The 18,896-nt window shown below is 46.4% G+C and overlaps 1 protein-coding gene across 1 annotated transcript in view; it reads right to left on the bottom strand.

The window, feature by feature from the left end:
• LOC142571210 (uncharacterized) overlaps window positions 1-18,896 on the bottom strand; it is a 70,543-nt gene that overhangs the window by 34,897 nt on the left and 16,750 nt on the right. The window contains exons 3-4 of the mRNA XM_075679482.1: window positions 13,342-13,497; window positions 5,646-5,872 (exon numbers count right to left, since the gene is read on the bottom strand). Of these exons, the coding sequence (XP_075535597.1) occupies window positions 5,646-5,872; window positions 13,342-13,497 (383 nt within the window). The remainder of the gene's footprint in view (window positions 1-5,645; window positions 5,873-13,341; window positions 13,498-18,896) is intronic.

Here is an 18,896-nt window from a genome sequence, read left to right as displayed (position 1 = left end):
CCGCGATAGTCGGCTTCCCTCACGTGCTTTCACTCAAACAATGCGAAGCGTGGCGATAGTGTTATCGCCCTTAGACTTTACACGTAACATCACGGCGATGGCGAAAATGCGCCTGGAGCGTCCATATAATTACGATCGCAATATAGCTTCAGGGCCTCACGCTGCTAGCAGACGACAGAAAATTACCCCCATTGCCGCAGTGCTCCTGACGGCGAGGAAGAAAGTGGAGGACGCTTAAGCTTCGCCTTCAAGAATGGAACGCGATAGCGTTATCGCACCCCGTTCGCACCGCCTACAAGGTAAATATACCTGGTAGCGAAGCTTCCATAGGAGCCCATACGTTCAAAACATGGCGGTCCATCGGCGGTTCATGGGGCTTAGCGCCATCTGTATGTGGTGGGAACACTTCCGGCGGAAGAAAAAATAATGTGACGCCATGTCCGTTAAAAGCAGAAGTGACGTCATTTTGTTTTCGAAGGCGCGAAATTTGTTTTGTTGTTCTTCCTTTGGAGCTATATATTCAAGTGACCCGCCATTCGACTTGATGGGTGTTTCGAGCTTTCAGCGTGGAAAGCGATGCAGGAAGAGGCCAGCCGTATGGTTGTCGAAATCGCATCCCTGCACAGAACATACTTTCTTTGGAGGCCGACGAAAGCTTTAGGAGTAGAGTGCTGATCATATTGTCGGATGCCAAGCCCGTCGGCCAGCGCAGTCTCACGAAAACAACTACACAATTATCTGGCGGTCGTAACCCACTCCTTTGAACTGAACAGATTAAGAAGCGATGAAGCTACCCGCGTCACCAAATTCAGACATACTTCGACAAGCAAGAAAGCACACACTGTGAGGGGGGCGTATTTCAACAGGTGAACTTTACGAGTGCGCCTTTCTGCCCATTTCAAAACGTGCATTGCATTGCGAGTGATAGTGGCGTCAACGCCCCCTGTAGCGATGGGCGCTGAAAAGAAATGCATTTATTAATAATAATAAAATTAAACTTGTATTTTATTAACTCGTCACGAATATATAAAAATGACTAGGAATTTTATTTTCGTTGAATGAATCTAACTGTGTCTCGTTTGAATTAAAAAAACGCGTTTTTCTTTCCAAATGTTTGTTCCCTCCAAACATAGTCGCGCTTCAATCGCTGCTCCCATAAACCCCCATGCTGATGTCGGTGACAATCTGTACTGAACCGCTTTTCGCCCGAAGCTTTGCGATCTATTTGAATCGACCTTGCCGCCTACTCAAACGATCTACGCGAGGCAAACAGCCGGCCCACTATGCGATCATGGGGCGAGTGGTGCGCCACGTGTCGGGGCAGCGCCATACATTGCGAGGAGGTGGTCTTCTGGGTTTGCCACAAGATGGCTCTGCGTGTGTGCATAGCGCAGAAGAAATGTAGCGGAAACTTACTTCGCTACTCGTGAAACTGCGACTTCTGTAATTTACATGGTCATAACTGCCGATATACACCGCAGTATAACTTTCAACGGCACGTTTCTAAAGCAACGCGCATTCGCTAGAGGCTACTTTGTCCCGCTTTGAACGATCGAACTTGTGGCTGAGTGGTAGCGTCACGGTCTCACACTCCGGAGACCTTGGTTCGATTCCCACCAGCCCATCTTGCAAGATGTTTTTTTATTTATGAAGTGCGTTCTGGGATTTATCGCTCACGGTCAACGCTGCCGACGCCGACACCGGCTTTTCTGCGACACGAGCTCCTTAACGCTGTCGCGTTAAAAGAAGCATGAACATAATCGTAGTCATCGCGTTCTGCAGATCGACGGCGCCCTTGGGACACCTGTCTATTCTTTCACAGTGTCCCAGAGTTTGGTTGGGTGCGTCGGTGCGCGCTGGTCGCCGCGCACAGCGGGAGGGACGAGAGCTTCTATGTCGTATTTGCCCGAGTCAGAAATTCCCGAGAGAGGGATCTGTGGACTTTTGCCAGATCTGGGCACTCAGTGCTGCGGTCTCTTGCTTCTAATGTGCGCTTACCTAGATACTACTCAGGACCACGCGCTCTACTCCCTCCTTCACCGTCCCCCCTCTTTCGTTTAAGTGCCTTGACCTTACGTTCAAACGGCATCATAGCGGCCGATACAGAATCTGCATTAGCGGAGTGGCTGTTTGTCTTCAGTGGCTGTCGCGGATAACTGTGGCACCAGTAGCTTTTTAGGTGTGCTTTCGGTGCTCCGCCAGTGTCACGGTCGCAGGCGACGGAAAAGATCTGGACAGTATGCGACACATGAGCCTCTTCTGCAAATGCTCCGCCCAGCTATGAACATGAATTCAGTACAACCACCAAATTAATATTTAACAATAAAACGAATGCAAAGTAACAACGTGCCATTAATAATTGATCTCAAGCTGCTCTAAAGTGATGTCTGCCTAAACTTACTCCTCCGCTCCTGCCCCATGCCCCCTCCAGTGCTCCGAACCCGGTGGCTTCGCCCGCCTTGCGGGACACTCGGTGTCAGACATCGTGTTGAAGCATAGGATAAAAAAAAAACCATCTATTGCAGAAGTCAAAGGAGCAAATGACATAGTTATGCTAGAACATTATTATAAACAACTTTATCAAACACGCGATTTGAGCTGCGGACGTCCCGGTAATAAGCGCCGCGCGTAGACGCTCAGCCTGCTAATCGAGAGCAAGCTTATTTCATAGTAACCCGCTCTCGCGTAGTGCAGCTTGGCTAGGGACAAAGGGAGCAAAGGGCGGCTTCCTCTGTTGTATAGTACCTAGGGAAATGCAGATTTCGAGCAACAAAAAGTTCCCAGATATTGCTAAGGCAATTCACGCATGCGCACGACGCTCGGGCAAAGACGAGAAAGATCTCGCGGAGAGGGGCGCGCGCTACGAGATAGCCTACCGACCTCTTACAGCGGTTAGTTTGGTGACCTGCGCGAGATGGCACTAATGGTTCCGTCGCCATACGACGTCTTCTGGGTACAGCCGAGTGCCTGAATTGGCGCAAAATGGGAATAGGGTTTTGCTAACTCCGTTGAATGGTTATGATAAGATATTGCATAAACGAAGCAGTGTATCTAAGTACACACATGCAACAGTATCATCCGACACTATGCGATATAAGCGTACCCTGCAGCAGGAATAAGAGAAATCGCGAGTTATCGTGCTGTTTGGAGAGTGTCTTTTAGCTAATAAATTGTTGTTTGTCATATCTGAATAAGTATTTTTACTGTTTAAGCTAGCCAGCTTTAAAAAGAAAATGATACTTAGCAGCGACATTAATCTTACGTTAAGTTGAAAGCCCAAGTGAGCTAGGAACAGTTGAGTGTCCTCTCGCACATGCGCTTTTGACGCCGCGGCATTTCCACGCTTCATAACGGCGATTTCCCGTCCAGTAATGAACATCTTATTAGCAGGAGGAGACGACCAGTCAGTGCTCGCACATACCCGGAATCACAGTGGATTGCCGTACGCAGTCATGATAAACCGAAAACGTATAGCCCATGTATGCCCGTTCTCCTATGTTGTCCCACGTACAAGAATTACAACGGCGTTGCTTCAGTGCGAATTTCATGCTGAGCATGTAAAGCACAACGAAATGTCTTTAACCGACTGCAGTTTCGTTGAAGCGTAAACTACCAAGGTACTTTGAGCGCTAAATTTTGTTCACTTGAATCATTTTAATTTTATCCGAATGTCTAACTCGGAAAACGATAAGCTAGTATCAGAAGAGCGCCGCTAAGTGGGCCGACCTCCATCAGTATGTACGTGCGACCATTCTTGCTGCTTGGGTATCAGTATCTTGCATGTTAAGAAATACTGATGGCTGTGAGAGGCAGTGAAAAAATATGCAGATACATTTTTTTCAGAGCGCAGCTCCTTGGCGCCAGTTTCTGTTGAGCGTCGTCGTCCCTGGGCCTCACCGCGCGAACATGCTCGGGGCACTGCTCGCGCGTTCGTCGTCTTCCACGGCTGGCTCCCGTGCCACTCATCATGCCAACGTTTCCACGTTATGCCTCCCTCTGCGAAGGCGCTGACGGCACTGGTCCACCGCCAATCAGTGGGGTAATTTCGGTCTCAAGTTCCTTGCCTCAGTATATCGCGAAATGAAAAGACGTATACAGATGCGCTCAAATTTCGCATTAAGAAGTATGGTAGTCATCGAACATAACGTTTTTAATGACACTAAAAGCAATATTATCAACATACTGCTAGCACATAACCACCATTGTGACGGATTACACAGTGCTGAGGTGGTAAGAGCTATCTGCTATCGCAAGGAAATAGAAGAAAAAAAGAGAGCCCACGCCCAAACCACGAACGGGCGCCTGAAAGCTACGCTCTAAGTACGCGTGATGAGTTATTGCTTCATCGATGGACCTATCCGCGCCAACTTGGAAGCATTCGTTCACCACCATCAGGCTTAACCAAGGCCGTGTGTAAATTATCAACACTAATGTTTTGTTGGCGCTTTCCGTTGAAAGTGTTACATTACTGGCGAGTTGCAATCCCCCCAGAAAGTGAATACCTTGTTTTTCTCTACGTAGTCAGCACGTTGTTCGCTATGGCGTTTGGAAGCCAGAAGGCACGCAATGGCGACGTAGTCACGTGTTCAAAGATGGTAGCCCCCATGCAGCGGCGCTGTAAGAGGTATATAGTTCTGGACGGAAGAGAGTTGGGGGGTCGGAAAGCGCGCCTGAGTGCGCTTGCGCGCTTGTCTGCAAGCGTGCGCCGACGCTTTCGCGTCGGCGCGGTGGCCTTGACGCTGCCCGAACTAGCGTGGTGCAGTCACAGGGGACGTGTGAGGCGTGCGAGAGGTTCTTAACGGCCACATGTCGCCGTTTCACTAGACAGCTGTCAATACTGAAGCGCTGAAGAAAGGAAACGCAAGAGCGCCGAGGACCGCAACCATTCGACGGGCCAATGGGAATACCGATACGCGTGAAGCTCAACTCGCCAAAGCACGCGCCAGCCACAGCAAGAAGAGAACTCGGAAGCTCGCGAAACACGTCTCGTCGAAGTGCGTGAATCGCTTCGAGCCCGCCGGGAGCGGAAGGACGTTGTGTTGCGTCTGCAGGTCACGGAGCGGAACGGAGTCGCCCATCATTGACGCGCGGTTGCTGAGAGCTCTGAAGAATACAAGAAGTGCCTTGTACGTTGCAAGGCGGCCAAGGAAACACAATGACGGTCGACGGAACTCAGCGTGAAATACAAACAAGGTTTATGAAATAATGCATTAATGAACCAAAAAATGGAGAGAATAGGTACAGATAATCAGCGCTTATTCTTCGAATCATTTGTACAACCTTGTACGTCGGAATTACCTTCTTTAGCGTCGACGCTTGGTCGACTCCTTTTTATTGCCATTACCTCTTTTGCCATGTGGAGGTGATTCTTTGCGAGCTCGCAGCTGTGCGCAACTGGTGGTCGCGGGGGCGGAATTAACTTTTTACCAAATTTGCAGAGAAGTTGTGTGGCGAGGGGGACGTAATTTGCTGCTATCAGTGTAAATTTCGGAAGAAGAATTAAAAAAAAATACCCTTTACGATCCCTTTTCTCTCCTGGTTGTTCTTCCACCAAGTAAATACATCTCGAAATGTCAGACTGCAGACTAAGCTAAATTAGTGCATTGCTTTAGCGTATCCTGAAGGGCCCCCAGGGCAGCACTTACGTCGGCATCGGACCTGACCTCCTGGACGTCGCTCTCCCGCAAGCTTTGGTCGGTGAGCCCGACGCCGTCGGCGTTAATGTCGGTCACGATTTGGAGGATTCCGCGCACGATGGCTTGCGGCCGCGCCTGGGGTTTCTGAGGCCGCAGTGCGCTGCGGTTCACCATCAGGATGAGGCCCTTGCCCGGCGCCAGCTGCATCCGTTTCATCACCGCCTGCTTCTGCGCAGCTGTTGGAGTGTATTTTAGCCCAGTGTGACTGACGCAAACCTCGACAGTGCGCTTTTCTCTCGCTCCACGCCCACTACTGCGTGTCCTCGTCAGCACCAACCTGCCCGAATCCAATGCACAGGCGTTGTAATAGCGAAATTTAGAAATCTTTGTTTGAATTAGAATAGTGCAAACAAATAGGCATTCGAATAACGAGTATTCCTAACTATAATAATCAGAGAACTGAAATAAAGTTTCTGTGCGGACGCACGGAAGGTTCTTTGGCAACGAAAGGCTCGTTTACATTATGTGATATATGTAGTGCCGCTAAATACGGATGCCATTTCAAATGAGAAGCCTGATCATAAAACACACACACACACACAAAAGTAAGTAGGATTATGTCTAATGCGCCATGATCACGACAGCGATGAAAAAAAAAGGAACATCACGTGCCGAGATACATAGAGTGTAGTGCTCGTTGAAGTAGCTAAAGACAACAATGCCGAGCGCTGTTTTGGAGGAAGCCAAACATGGTGAGAATGACAAAATAGTAAATTGCTTTGTCGATAAACGGACGAATCGAATTCGTACGGTGCTTATCGTGAGACAAGCTTCTTCGGGGACTGGTAATTATTGTGCATAAGTGACCTCCTCCGTACAGATAAATTACGTCACTACAGAAATTTAACTAATTACATGAACTTCTTATATTTACAGACTTCCCGGCTCATGTCGCTGCTAGAAAGTAGGAAGGAATTGTCATGAAGGTCTAGTTCCGTTTTTTTTATATTTCAAAGGGGCCATATAGACCAAAACAATAGGCATCGAATTGTTCGCCTATCGTACCTCATTATGCAAGCGGAAGGGCGAAACGCGGCTTTCTATCCAACCCCTTGGCGACGTAATATTGTAGCGTAAAACAAAGCTTCTGTCGCACTACCATTTTTCCAGAAGCTGATTCCGATTAGCGCTTTGTGGAAGTCCTGATTTGCAGGCATAGTCACTTCCGCAGCAGAGGAGAGACGTACGATTTTATCGCGCGGTAGGCAGAAGTTCTATTTTACGCCGCCTTACTACACCGTTTATCAAAAAAGCACGAAAAACACTTTACAAAAGATATCTAGTCGCTCTGCTGACAAGCAAGTGGCCAAGGGGTCAGCAACGCCGCAACCATGCTAAGACGAATTCTGTTATTTGTGCAGTTTCTCTTCGGGTTCCTTGCTACTGCGGGCCCCCCTCCGGCTCTCCAGGATGCGTCGTCGATTCCGGAACAACGGATACAGGATTCATCTCGCCCGTGCCTGGCCTGCATTGTCTTCTTTGGTGAAGATAGCCTTGGCCCGACCGCCGCCGATTTCAACTTATTGCCGTTCCACTACGTAATCACGGACTGTCCAATCCTATTGGTAACGAACGCTGTGACGTCAGTACCTGCGACTATAAGAGCAGCACCACTGGCCACTTTCAGTGCGCAAGGTGACAGCAACTCCACACCATGCTAAGACGAATTCTGCTCTTTGTGCAGGTATGTCACTTTAATAATGCTTGCTGCATTTGATCTGATGACCACACTTTATTACTGCTGCCTTGCCTACAATGCTGCAGCTCCTGTTCCGCGTACATTTCGACGGAGCTTGTGCATCTTGTTAGTAGCATTTTGTTGAGTGGTGATGTCCATATGCACCTCTACGCTCCATAGGTCGCCAGCAGCGGTTGGTGACCCTCGCAACGTTGGTGATATGTTTTGTCAGCTCCTCGCTCGACAGAATAGAATTGAGCAAAACATTGCTAATCTTAAAACTTCCGGTGACTTCCGTTTCCAGGCCTTTGAAAGCCGTCTAGCTACACTTGAATCTTAATTCTCGTCCTCTGGCGCTGTGTCTGATGGCGTGCAAAATCAAATTCTGGCATTAACAACTACAGTGAACAGGCTTGCCACGCAGAATGGTGAATTGGAAGAATGTCTCAGTCAACACAACTTCAAAGCCGTTTCTTCACTTCTCTAGGACATAGAAAATCGCATGACCGCTGCGGATAACGCCCCCGCGATCACTGACCTGTGCACCAAACTACAGGCAGAGGTGGCTTCGCTTTCGAAAACTGTGACACGGCTACTTTCCAAGAATGATGAACTAGAAAATAGGTCTCGTCGCAACAATATAATTTTACGGGGTCTTGATGAACCGACTGGCGAAACTCGCGAAACGTTATTAGCTACTGTTTCACGGCTATTCTCTTAGACACTGATGATGCAATGTCCGTCCATTGAGCGATGTCACAGGATGGGTCAACCTCGGGAAGGCCACTGGCGCGCGGTAATAATGAAGACCTTAAGTTTCCAGGAAAAGCTTCAGATCTTCAAAAATGCCTCCAAACTAGAAAATTCCGATCTGCGCTTCACCGATGACCTGTCTTCAAATGTGAGATGTGTTCGCAAAAAGCTGTGGGAGCACTCCGGTTCATTTCGCGACAAAGGTTTTGTTGTAAAAATGCGCTATGATCATGTCTTTATTAACAAGATTCGCTATCATTGGGATCACGCGTCTAACTCAATGGTGAAATCTTCCAGTATTTTTTTTTCGCTCCTCATCGGTGTCTTTAGTTACCAACCGTGCCAACGCGAGCAGCCATACTGTGTCACCATCATCGCATCTTTGACCAGCTTCCACATCGCTTTATTGCCTTCGTTTACTCAATCTTAATGCACGAAGTATCGCCAATAAATTCCTGCCTTCTTATCTCTTATTCACTCGTACTGTCCTCACGGTGTTGACATCACGGAAACGTGGCTACACAACGGGATTTTTGACTCGGAATTCACTCCACCGGACTATATCGCAATTCGGACGGACAGACAGAACAGCAAAGGGGTGGCGTTGCCCTTTTGCTTCTGTCATATCTTAGGTTTTCCGTTCTTCCAGCTCTTCTAGATACGGATTTGGCCTGGTGCAAACTTTAGTTGGAAAAAATGCACCTTGTAATCGGCACTTTCTATCGCCCCCCGCGATATACGGTGGACTCACTTCAAGCAATCGAAACGTTCATGCAAATGCACAACCTAGGTCCTTCCAACTTTATTTGTCTCGGTGATTTCAACGCACCGGACATTCATTAGCCCTTTCTATCGACGTGCGGTCATGCCACTTTCGATAAGGAACTTCTAAATTTTAAACTGAATTTGGCGCTTACTCAGATCGTTTGCGAGCTTACCAAGCAGAATGCTCTTTTAGACTTGGTCTTCTTTAGCTCGAACCTCACCGCGAATGATTACACTTGAGAAGTGGTAGAAGGCATTTCTGATCAGAAGGCTGTTTTTGTTTCCCTTCCGTGCATTGTTCCTAAACCATCCTTCGTTCTTACTACATTTCGCGATTTCAATCACGCTCACGACACCTCTATTGTAGATACATTGGCTGATGGCTTTGACACTTTTGAAACACTCAGTATATCAAGTGACGTGAGTGTTCTCGTGATATATTTCGAAAATATTTTCATGTCCTGTATTGAACACTTCATTCCCATCAAAACAAAAAAGAAAAATACTAAAATCCCTTGGATGAACAGAGATACACTACATCTGTCACGTCGTGTTCGCAGGCTTAGACGACTGAAGGACTCCCGTAACCCCGTGCACACTGCTAAATTTGCTAAGGCGAAGGAGGACCTTCGTACAAAAGCCAAATCAGCTAAAGATTTTTTTTTATATTGTGCAGATACGGCTTCTGTTGAAAAGTAACCCGCATAAGTTCTGGGGATCCATTTTTCCTCGTGACAGCTCTTGTACATCTTTATGTGTGAACAGCGAAATGACTAGTGATTCATTATTAATCTCGAACGCCTTCAACGCATACTTTTTACTCCATTTTTACTTGCGATAATCATATTGTTCCTCCTTTTCCAAACATTTATCCGACTTGCCCCATTAATGATATCTTAGTTAGCACAGAAGGTGTCTTAAACCTCATACTCAATCTTGATACAAAGAAAAATGAAGGGCCTGATGGAATCCCGGATTTGTTTCTCGTTCGGTATGCCTTAGGGCTTCAAGATACCTTACTCTTCAAATAATCGCTAACTTCCGGCATAGGATCTTCATCATGAAAGATGGCTAAGGTGCTTCCTTTACATAAGTCAGGTAGTAAGCAGCATCTCCCTAACTACCGGCCAATATCTTTAACACCATATTCATACAAAATACTAGAGCATATAATATACAAACACATTATGGAATTCCTTGAATCAAACCGCATTCTCCCTAATGTAGAGCATGGATTCAGACGCGGTTTTAGCACCATAGCACAACTTGTCGAGTTCACGCATGACATAGCTTCTAACCTGGATAAGGGATTTCAAATTGACGCTATATTCATAGATTTTTCCAAAGCTTTCGATACTGTACTTCACTCAAAACTACTGTCCAAACTAAATGCCATTCTTAACAACCCTCAATTAGTGAACTGGATAGAGAGTTTTTTGTCTCACCGCACTCAATTCGTAAGGTTTAGCTCGATCAATTCCTCGGTGGTGGATGTGTTATCAGGCGTCCCTCAAGGCTCGGTCCTCGGTCCTCTACTTTTCTTACTGTATATTAATGATTCGCCACGCGAGATATCATCTAAAATCCGAATGTATGCAGACGGCTGCGTATTTTATGACATTTCATCTCCCTTTGATCATGTTCACCTTACTGAATCATTCGTCAGATATTCTAAATGGTGTGAAACATGGCAAATGAATATTAACTTCCGTAAGACTGCCGTTATGTCCTTCTCTAACAAAGCTAAGCCGTTCCTTTTCAGCAACGAATTTAATGATAATTTCATTCAATGCGTTTCTGAATATAAATATCTTAGTCTCACGTTCACCACTAACCTGTCCTGGTCAAAGCACATTGATTCCATTACGACTAAACTTCTACAAAAACTCGGTTATTTACGTCGTACGCTGTCTAATCTCCGCGCGACACTAAATTACTGTCATATAAAACTATTGTTCGCCCTATACTTGAGTATAGTAGTATCGTTTGGAATCCCTACAAGCAGTATGAAATTGAAAAAGCTGAAGCCGTCCAAAGGAAAGCCAATAAATTTATCTACCCATCTCACCATCGTCAGTCCTGTCCTCATTCAACCTACCATCGCCCGCCGAACAGCGACACGTTAATTCTGTAAAAATATTTCACGGCATCATTCATTCGTCTTGTCGCCTCTCCAGTAATGAATATATCACCTTTGCAAAAATCTTCTCTAGTAGGAGACATCACGCGCCTAACATTGCACCCTTTTTTGCACGCACTAATACTTTTAAGTACAGCTTTTTGCTTAAAACAATTGAAACTTGGAATTCGCTACCAGGAACCAACCGCTCTCTCCCATTAAATGAATTCTTGTCTGTGCTCCCTCAACATTGCGCTTAACTTTCTTTGTTTCCGATTGTATTTCTTTTTTGTATTGTATTATCCACTCCTGCTATAGCCCGACTAGGGACTGCAGTATGCGAAAATAACTAAATAAAAGGGCATGGAAGCAAAAAAGAAAAAGAGTGAAATTCTGGTAGGTTGTATCAGGGACGCAGCGGCAGTGGGCCGCGTGTTCCTGCGTGCGCTACCAATGGTGCATGGACACTAGGGTACAGCAGTGACGTAACCAAATACACAAGGTGTGCTTATGCACACATGAGAAAGCTTACATGCTTAAGTTACAGCTAGCGTGGTGTTGCCGTCTAGTTTTTCAATCGTGCCTCCTCCCTATAGTCGTAGTGAGCTTCGTTCGTACAGCAGAGGGTGTCTGGGCACTCGGGTAGCGAAATGACCCGCGAATGGTGGTGACGCCCGAGACGGTCCTTCTTCGCTCGAGTGTGGTGGCCCTCCGCATTTGTAGATGGTTGGGGCTCCTGCGCTTGTCTCATTCTCCTGTGCTTGCGCTCCCTATGCAGACGAGCACTTTTCGCCGTGGCCGAAGGAGCTAAATATCCATCTGTCTTGCTGCTCACGAGTCTCTTCACTTCATTTCTCGACCTTAGGTGCTTACGTGCGAGTCCACAGCGGCGCAAGGGTGAAATTTCTGCAACTAATTGGGCACGTATAGGTCTTGTAACTCCACACGAGCACCAGTTTGATAGATGTGCCATCACTCCGCCATGGCATACCACGGCACCTTACTATGGCACAGCGAGCGCTCTAAAATGCGACCATTCCTGTTCGGATGGACAAATGTACCGGCGCCTCTGTCAACTCCATACATGAGGCTGCACTTATCTCTGGTTGCGTCGCACATTGCGCGAAGTTGGCGCCGTCTGTGTGCACTGCACATGCATGTCGGAGTAATGACGTCGTTCTTCTGTACAACGACACTAAAGTAGTACATAGATGACATCTGCCTGCATTTTTTTTTTCGAAGTTTTCCCAGAGCACATACCTTTGGAGAGGTATGTATGCCTTGCATTAACAAAAATTCGCCTTTACACGCAGCATACTTAAAGGAACAAACTTGGCGCAACAGCGGCTGCAAAGCAACCTGCACGTTCTTCTTTGACATTTATTTTTATGGGATTCACTATTACCGATTTCGCGTGTTTCAGAAGTTTCTCTGTAGAAACTTGATGGACGTATGTACCGCTCTGGTACGAGGAGAAGGCGACTTGCGCTGCCACACAAAGGCGGCATATGCACCATCAAATTTTGTTTTTGTATGCTTTATGATACGACCATGTCCGGAAAAAGGCGAGTCTTCACTGCAGGAATCGGGAGACGGGAACCAATGCGGGCATCATGATGATGAAAACGAGAACTAATGTATCTACATTTGCGTGATTAGTAGAAGGTAGTGACTTGAGGAGGGTCTCGAAAGGCTGTGGATAACAATGGAGCCAGGGCGTCCTTAAATAGCATCCCAGGTATAGCGGAGAGGTCCACTGTCAAGAAATGCGAGGGGACCTCCAAATTAGGGTTGTCCAGGAAAGCCTGAGGATATATGAGGAAGGAGTCGCTTTTCCCTCTCGGCTTATCTTTGTTCTCCTTGTCACGTCAGGGAGGGGCTGTGAGTGCACCCGTGGCGATGCCAGTCCCTGAGTGTCTGCCGCCAACTTTTTGGTGCTCTTGTCGATTTGCGACGTCGCGAGCCTCCTTCCCTTCGTGGCTCGTCTTTGCCTGTGAGTCAGCTCGGGGAGAGGCAGGGGACAAAAGTGATGACGTTTTCTCGTAGACAAGGGCAATTAGCTGCACAACGGAAAGCGAGCTGGAACGTTGGCCAGACTTGCGACGCAGAATTCCAGGCCGATCATAGCTATTAATTTTGCAACGTTATGCTTCCCCATCCTATGACACGTTAAAACCTTTTTGTTTTTTTTGCGAGCAGAATGTACATTTCGTAAAAATTTAACGCAACATTCGTAAGATAGCAGAACAAACCCAAATTTGCGCTCTTTACGAAAAACTTAAGGGTTGGCAGGTATGCAACAACCAGTACGCATGTAACACTTTACATACCAACTTTGAGGTTGACGGTGGCCATGTACGGCCAGTATCGTGGGTGCCTCGTTGGAACAGCGATGCTGACATCGGCGATGAAGAAGTCGCAACCCGCCGGCACCGCATACTTGAGGTAGCTATCCACCACGGTGTGGCAAAGCAGGCCAGTGATGTCTGCGCAATTGTTACGAAGCATGCCGCTCTCACGGTATGTCAAGCATACTTAGTTTGTGGAACGAGCCCAAAACGTTTCCAAGAAATAAACATTGTTCTGCATCTAAAGCCGCAGTGATTAAAGATTAACCAGAGCCTCATAGCATTTCCTAAGCTGTTTTTTTTTTTCGTGTGCGCCATACCTAACAAGAAAACGCTTCCGTAAGCAAACTATTTGAGAAAGCGTCGTTTAGGTCGTACGCTGCATAGACGGGCTGAAAGGAAAACGGCAATGACACAGCGAATCTTGAAGGCTAAAAGCGTGAAAGGATTAGCGGCTCGGCTGCTGCCGTCGTTCACGTGACATGTCACGAACAGCTAATTGTTACGTTACTAAACCCAAATTGCCATGGGCATAATAAGCACAAGAAAGTCGTTTTCATTTATTTGACGTCAAATGACATGTGCTTGAACCTAGTGTATTTTATCATTCGCGCTGCATTAATGTGGGATAGTGTTAATGGTTTGTTTAAATGTCATCATCGCTGTATAAAATGCTTTTGCTGGATGATCCCTTCGGTGTCCGAGTACGTGCAGCTTTTTAATCGCTCACGTTACGTCAGGCCTGCCACGAAACAGTCATGTTGTCCGTGCGGTATTGGTCCAGTGACAAAACACTTCTCACCAATTCGTGCGATGGTAAGGAACTACTGTGAACCGAAACTTAATGTCGCGCCCGTTTCCTACAAAAGCAGCCGCTGTTACGACAAACGCTATTAGTCTGTGCGATCCGCGAGGGCCTTCGAGATCTATGCACATCCGTCGAACGACCCCTGTCCCTCAAGGAGTAACGCTAAGACCCAATCTCAATTTAAGTCCCCATGTAAGCAATTTAAGGCGATAAGTTCATGCAACTGAATAGAGATGGCGCTATCAGTTATCTTAATTTGCTTCTAAGCGTAATAACGACAGAAATGCGGAAAGAGAAGCAGCATGTCCGTTTGAAAGGAAAATAAGAAACCGAAAAGCTGGCGGAACAGGGAGATACGAGGAGCGATCGCCGAACGACAGAAATCATCCCGAAAGCACAGGCAGGCAAAGAAGGCGCAGTTGCTGCAGGGTGAAGTGGCCAGTAAATGGGAAATGTACCGAGAGAAAAAGTCTACGGTTCAAATACTGGCGCAAGCAAAAATGAAAGGTGCAAGGGAACACTGGATGTCAGAAATACGTGAGAAAAAGAAGGTCGCACCTAGAATATTTTGGAACCACATAAAATTATTAGGCAGGAAGTCAACAATAATGCAACCTATCCCAGAAGAAGGTGGAAACAAGCTGGAAGAGGAAGCGGCATTAAATTACATCCGAAAAATAACAGCCGAATCAAGGCAAGGACGAAGTTGTGTTTAAAGACAAAAAGAGCATGAAAGAGACCCAGGTGGAAATGGAGCTGCTGCTGACAAAGCTCAACCGGAAGAAAGCCGAAGCGAAAATTCGTAAGCGCACAGCCACAAGGCTACACGAGGTTCCCGTTAGGCTAATTAATGAACTAGGAACAAAAAGTAGGAAAGCTGTGGTGATTACAGTGGAAAAAACTTCAAAATATAGAACACCAAACAGTTGGCGACAAAGTAGAATTAATTTAATTTATAAAGGTAAGGGGAGAAATATTTGTTAACAAAACGTCGTTTCATGCACTGTAGCACACAAGTAACTGGAACGCCAATGCATTTCTCGGCAAAGTTCCGGAATTTATATCTCGAAACTGGTGTCGCCCTGGGAATTCGTTCCACGTGGATCAGCCCTGCGAAGTCAACTGCTAGAATTTGTGAATTGCAATATGGGTAATAAGATAATTAGCTAAAAAGATAATTAGTGGGTTCTTGTTAATTAGGCGATTTTGCATTTCAATTTTTGGTGAAAGTAGTGTCCGCCACTTGGAGTAGACCGTCTCATAAGCTAGAATTTAGCTATCTGCCACAGGCAACCTTTAAAATATTTTGAAAGTGTTCACTGAAATACCCTGTATATATATATATACATACGGCGTAGCGCCGCTACGAGGGCGCGGGATGAAGTGCCGTCTGCAATGGCCGCATTTCGAAATGCACGAAAGCCGGCGAATTGAGCGGCCGGTGAAGAACCGCAGGTCGCCAGAGTGGCCCACTGCGGCGTGCCTCGTAATCATATCGCGGTTTTCGTAAGTATGCTTTTTAATATACTTTATTTATATTCAAAATAATTTCAGCTGACGAAACAAAATTGGAAAGTTGAACGGAACAATTTTTTGTGTGTGGCACTACTACAAGCCTTGCTGCGAAGAGAAAACTACTTCGGAAGCTCCTAACGCATGGGAATAGAAATCTCGTTCTGATCTGGACCCACTGCGCTGAACCCGGCAAAATAAAGAGTTGAAGTCTACCGTTACCAGGAGGCATAGTTTTCTATTATGGACAATGTTTTTTTTTCCTGCTAATGTTCGGGCGGGTAGTAAAACGCCCCAAGTTCATTTTCTCATTGCGTCACCTGCTACTCATTTAAGGCAACTACGATGCCTTCCTCTGAATTAGGAACGTGGTACCTGTGTGGATCCCCAGACGTCAAGCCGTGACTGTACTCTTTCCTTCTTTTTATCCGTATATTTTTATCGCAAATCCTACCAGCAGGAGAGTCATGGCCGTTGCGGCCATTGTGCTACTAAAGAACTCTTCAAAAGCTCGCAATTATTGACAATTCGTAGCTGTTTTGGGCAACTGACTGCAAGTGCTGAGGACAATGTCCGGTTTGAAGTAACCGCACTTGCATTGGTGCTGCATACACCTAGCTTCCATGTTGCTGGCTTATGTTTCCTTCATTTATTTACTCTCTACTTTCTGCATTCATATACTATCTCATTTAGTGAGATTATAATTTATCCCGTTGTCCATTTATAGATGATCAATTTCGACAACTTAGCCATCTCCAGGCTCTGACGTCTTGTTGCTTGCCAGAGCCCACCTGGCTGGGTATCTCACGCAGACGTATTCAGGATCACTTCGCAAAGGCAATACATAGGTGTGAGATACGAACCAATTAGTATTACTGAGAAAACAAGGTATACTTGGCCAAAGTAATGCGTCGCATGGGAAAGAAGCGCCTTCATACCATTTGACGCATAGGCGGAAAGTTTGCATCCTTCCGGGGGGGGGGGGGGGAGGACGTTTTTTCTTCCGGGATAGCTTAGTTAGGGCACTACTGAACCAGGGTTTGCCAGCGTCGCTACGAATGCATATGACTGGAACACAGGCTTCAATTAGTGCCAAGAGTTTGCGCTTGAATATTAACCAGTTTTGGTTGACAGTCCTGGAAGGAGCGAGCTGTTTAAAGGTGTGATAAAGATTCGTGAGTTCAGCGTTCATAGTAGTGAAATCTGCTGTGTTATAATCACGGATAACTTTAGTGGAAGAGTTACGGGGAGGCTTCGATACTGATAGGGTAAATAAAGTTATATTGTGATCGCTGAGACCGTGAGCGCGAGACATTGAGTGGACCATTTCTGGGTGCGAAACAAAAACTAGATCAACGGCGTTGTTGATCCTAGTTGACATATTTACTGTCTGAGTAAGGTTATACATAAGTACAAGATTGAGGAATTCTTTGGATTGCCCAGAAATAGCGCATAAAGTATCCCAGATTATATCAGGATAATTGAAATCACCGCAGAGAATAACGTTGGCTCTAGGAAGGCGGTTGTGCAAACCGAGAAGGACAGTGTGTAGTTCTTTTAGAAAGGAAATGTCACAGTCAGGCGCACGATAGCAAGCGATGAGTATGTAGTGCTTCCAGGGAGAGATATGTTGACGCAGAGAATATCGTGATGGCATTCAATATCGAGTGCAGAGGAAGGTAGGTTGGGATTCACGAGAACTAGAACACCACCGCCTTTCCGTCCGACCCTGTCACGTCTGTGCACAGAAAATGGCATATTTGTCAGTAGCTCATCAGATGAGACATCATGGGTTAGCCATGTTTCTGTGAAAACAGCGATGTCAGCAACGTTATCTTGAAGAATGGCTTCGACACGTTGTTACTGAGATTTATTCAGTTAATCATAATTAATTATCTATCTCGAGAAGTACCGTCCCAGTTATCAAAGTTTCAATGAGGCATTTGTATGCACCCCCATATGACATCTAACTGTCGTTTTCAGCAAGGCGCTAATGACATACTAATTTTTTTCCGGCTCGTAAATAAACTCCACGAAATATCAAAAATATCACGCTACTGCGCTCCCACCAGCATCATAAAGCAGCGCCCTCAAATAAGCTGATTGGAAGCAACTGATCTGCCTGTCGCAAACCCGAAGAGACAGCTCATCACCTCGATAATGGTATGGAAGGAGCACCAGCAGCAGGTTTCGGGGCTTCGCCGCTATCCCTTCCTCTAATTCATACATCACACTTATTATCCGTCTCTCAAGGCCGACTGATCACATTGATAACAAAGGCCCCTTGATAACGTGGCCGAAACGCTGCTCTGGGCACGCACAAAACGCGAAAAGCAATGCAATAGGGAAAGCATGTTTCAAAATCCCGGCTCTGCTCGCACCGCATCGACAGAGTGCGCACGCAGCTATATTTCGCGCCAGAAACTTGCTTCGGATCAAAGCCAAATTAAAATGGCGGCTTTATTTTGCATGAGAGTATAAACCTGCTGCAAAAACAAGCTCGTGGCAAAAAATAAAAGCGAATAAACAGACCTTCAAGCGACCCACGTGTAGAGGAAAGGCAAAGCCAATGCGTTCAAGAAAGTAAATGTACCACTTCTAAATGAGCCGAATTGGCAATCGGGACATCTGCACAAAAACAACAGAAAAAGAAAACCATCAGATTTCAGTGTGCCTTTGTTATCTGTGAATTGGTAAGCTCCGTTGAACACCAGCTGCTGCCTAGAGGATGTGTTCAAATGGGTTTCCTTTTGCAGCGACTCAGTACTATGTCCGTTTTATCACATCATCAGTGGATTTCTTGATGACCGACGCTGGAATTCTACGGCAGAGATCCATTACCGTTGCCTTGAGCTAATCTGACGTCCATCTTGACCATGTAAACACGATCTTTCATATAACCCCAAAGAAAGAAGTAGAGTGGAGAGAGGTCAGGTGACCTGGCCGGCCAAATTACAGGCCCGTGCCTTCCAATCTATTGCAGATGAAAAGACCCATCCAATCAGTTTTGTGCTCGGCTGCTGCTGTGTGCTGGTGCTCCATCTTGCCGGCACCACAGAAGTGGAAGACGTGACAGCGGGACTTCGCTCAGAAACTCATCCATCACTCCTTCAAGTATTTCGTCCACGTAACGCTGTCCAGTCAGTGTGCGATCGAAGACGGGGCCGATTGCAGCCCCGGCTTAAACTCCGCACCATACAATGAACGCCCACTGGTG

This window comes from Dermacentor variabilis, chromosome 2 (assembly GCF_050947875.1).
Source record: "Dermacentor variabilis isolate Ectoservices chromosome 2, ASM5094787v1, whole genome shotgun sequence".
NCBI lineage: Eukaryota > Metazoa > Arthropoda > Arachnida > Ixodida > Ixodidae > Dermacentor > Dermacentor variabilis.
The sequence above is the reverse complement of the archived record's forward strand: the minus strand, read 5'-3'. Positions and strand labels throughout refer to the sequence as shown.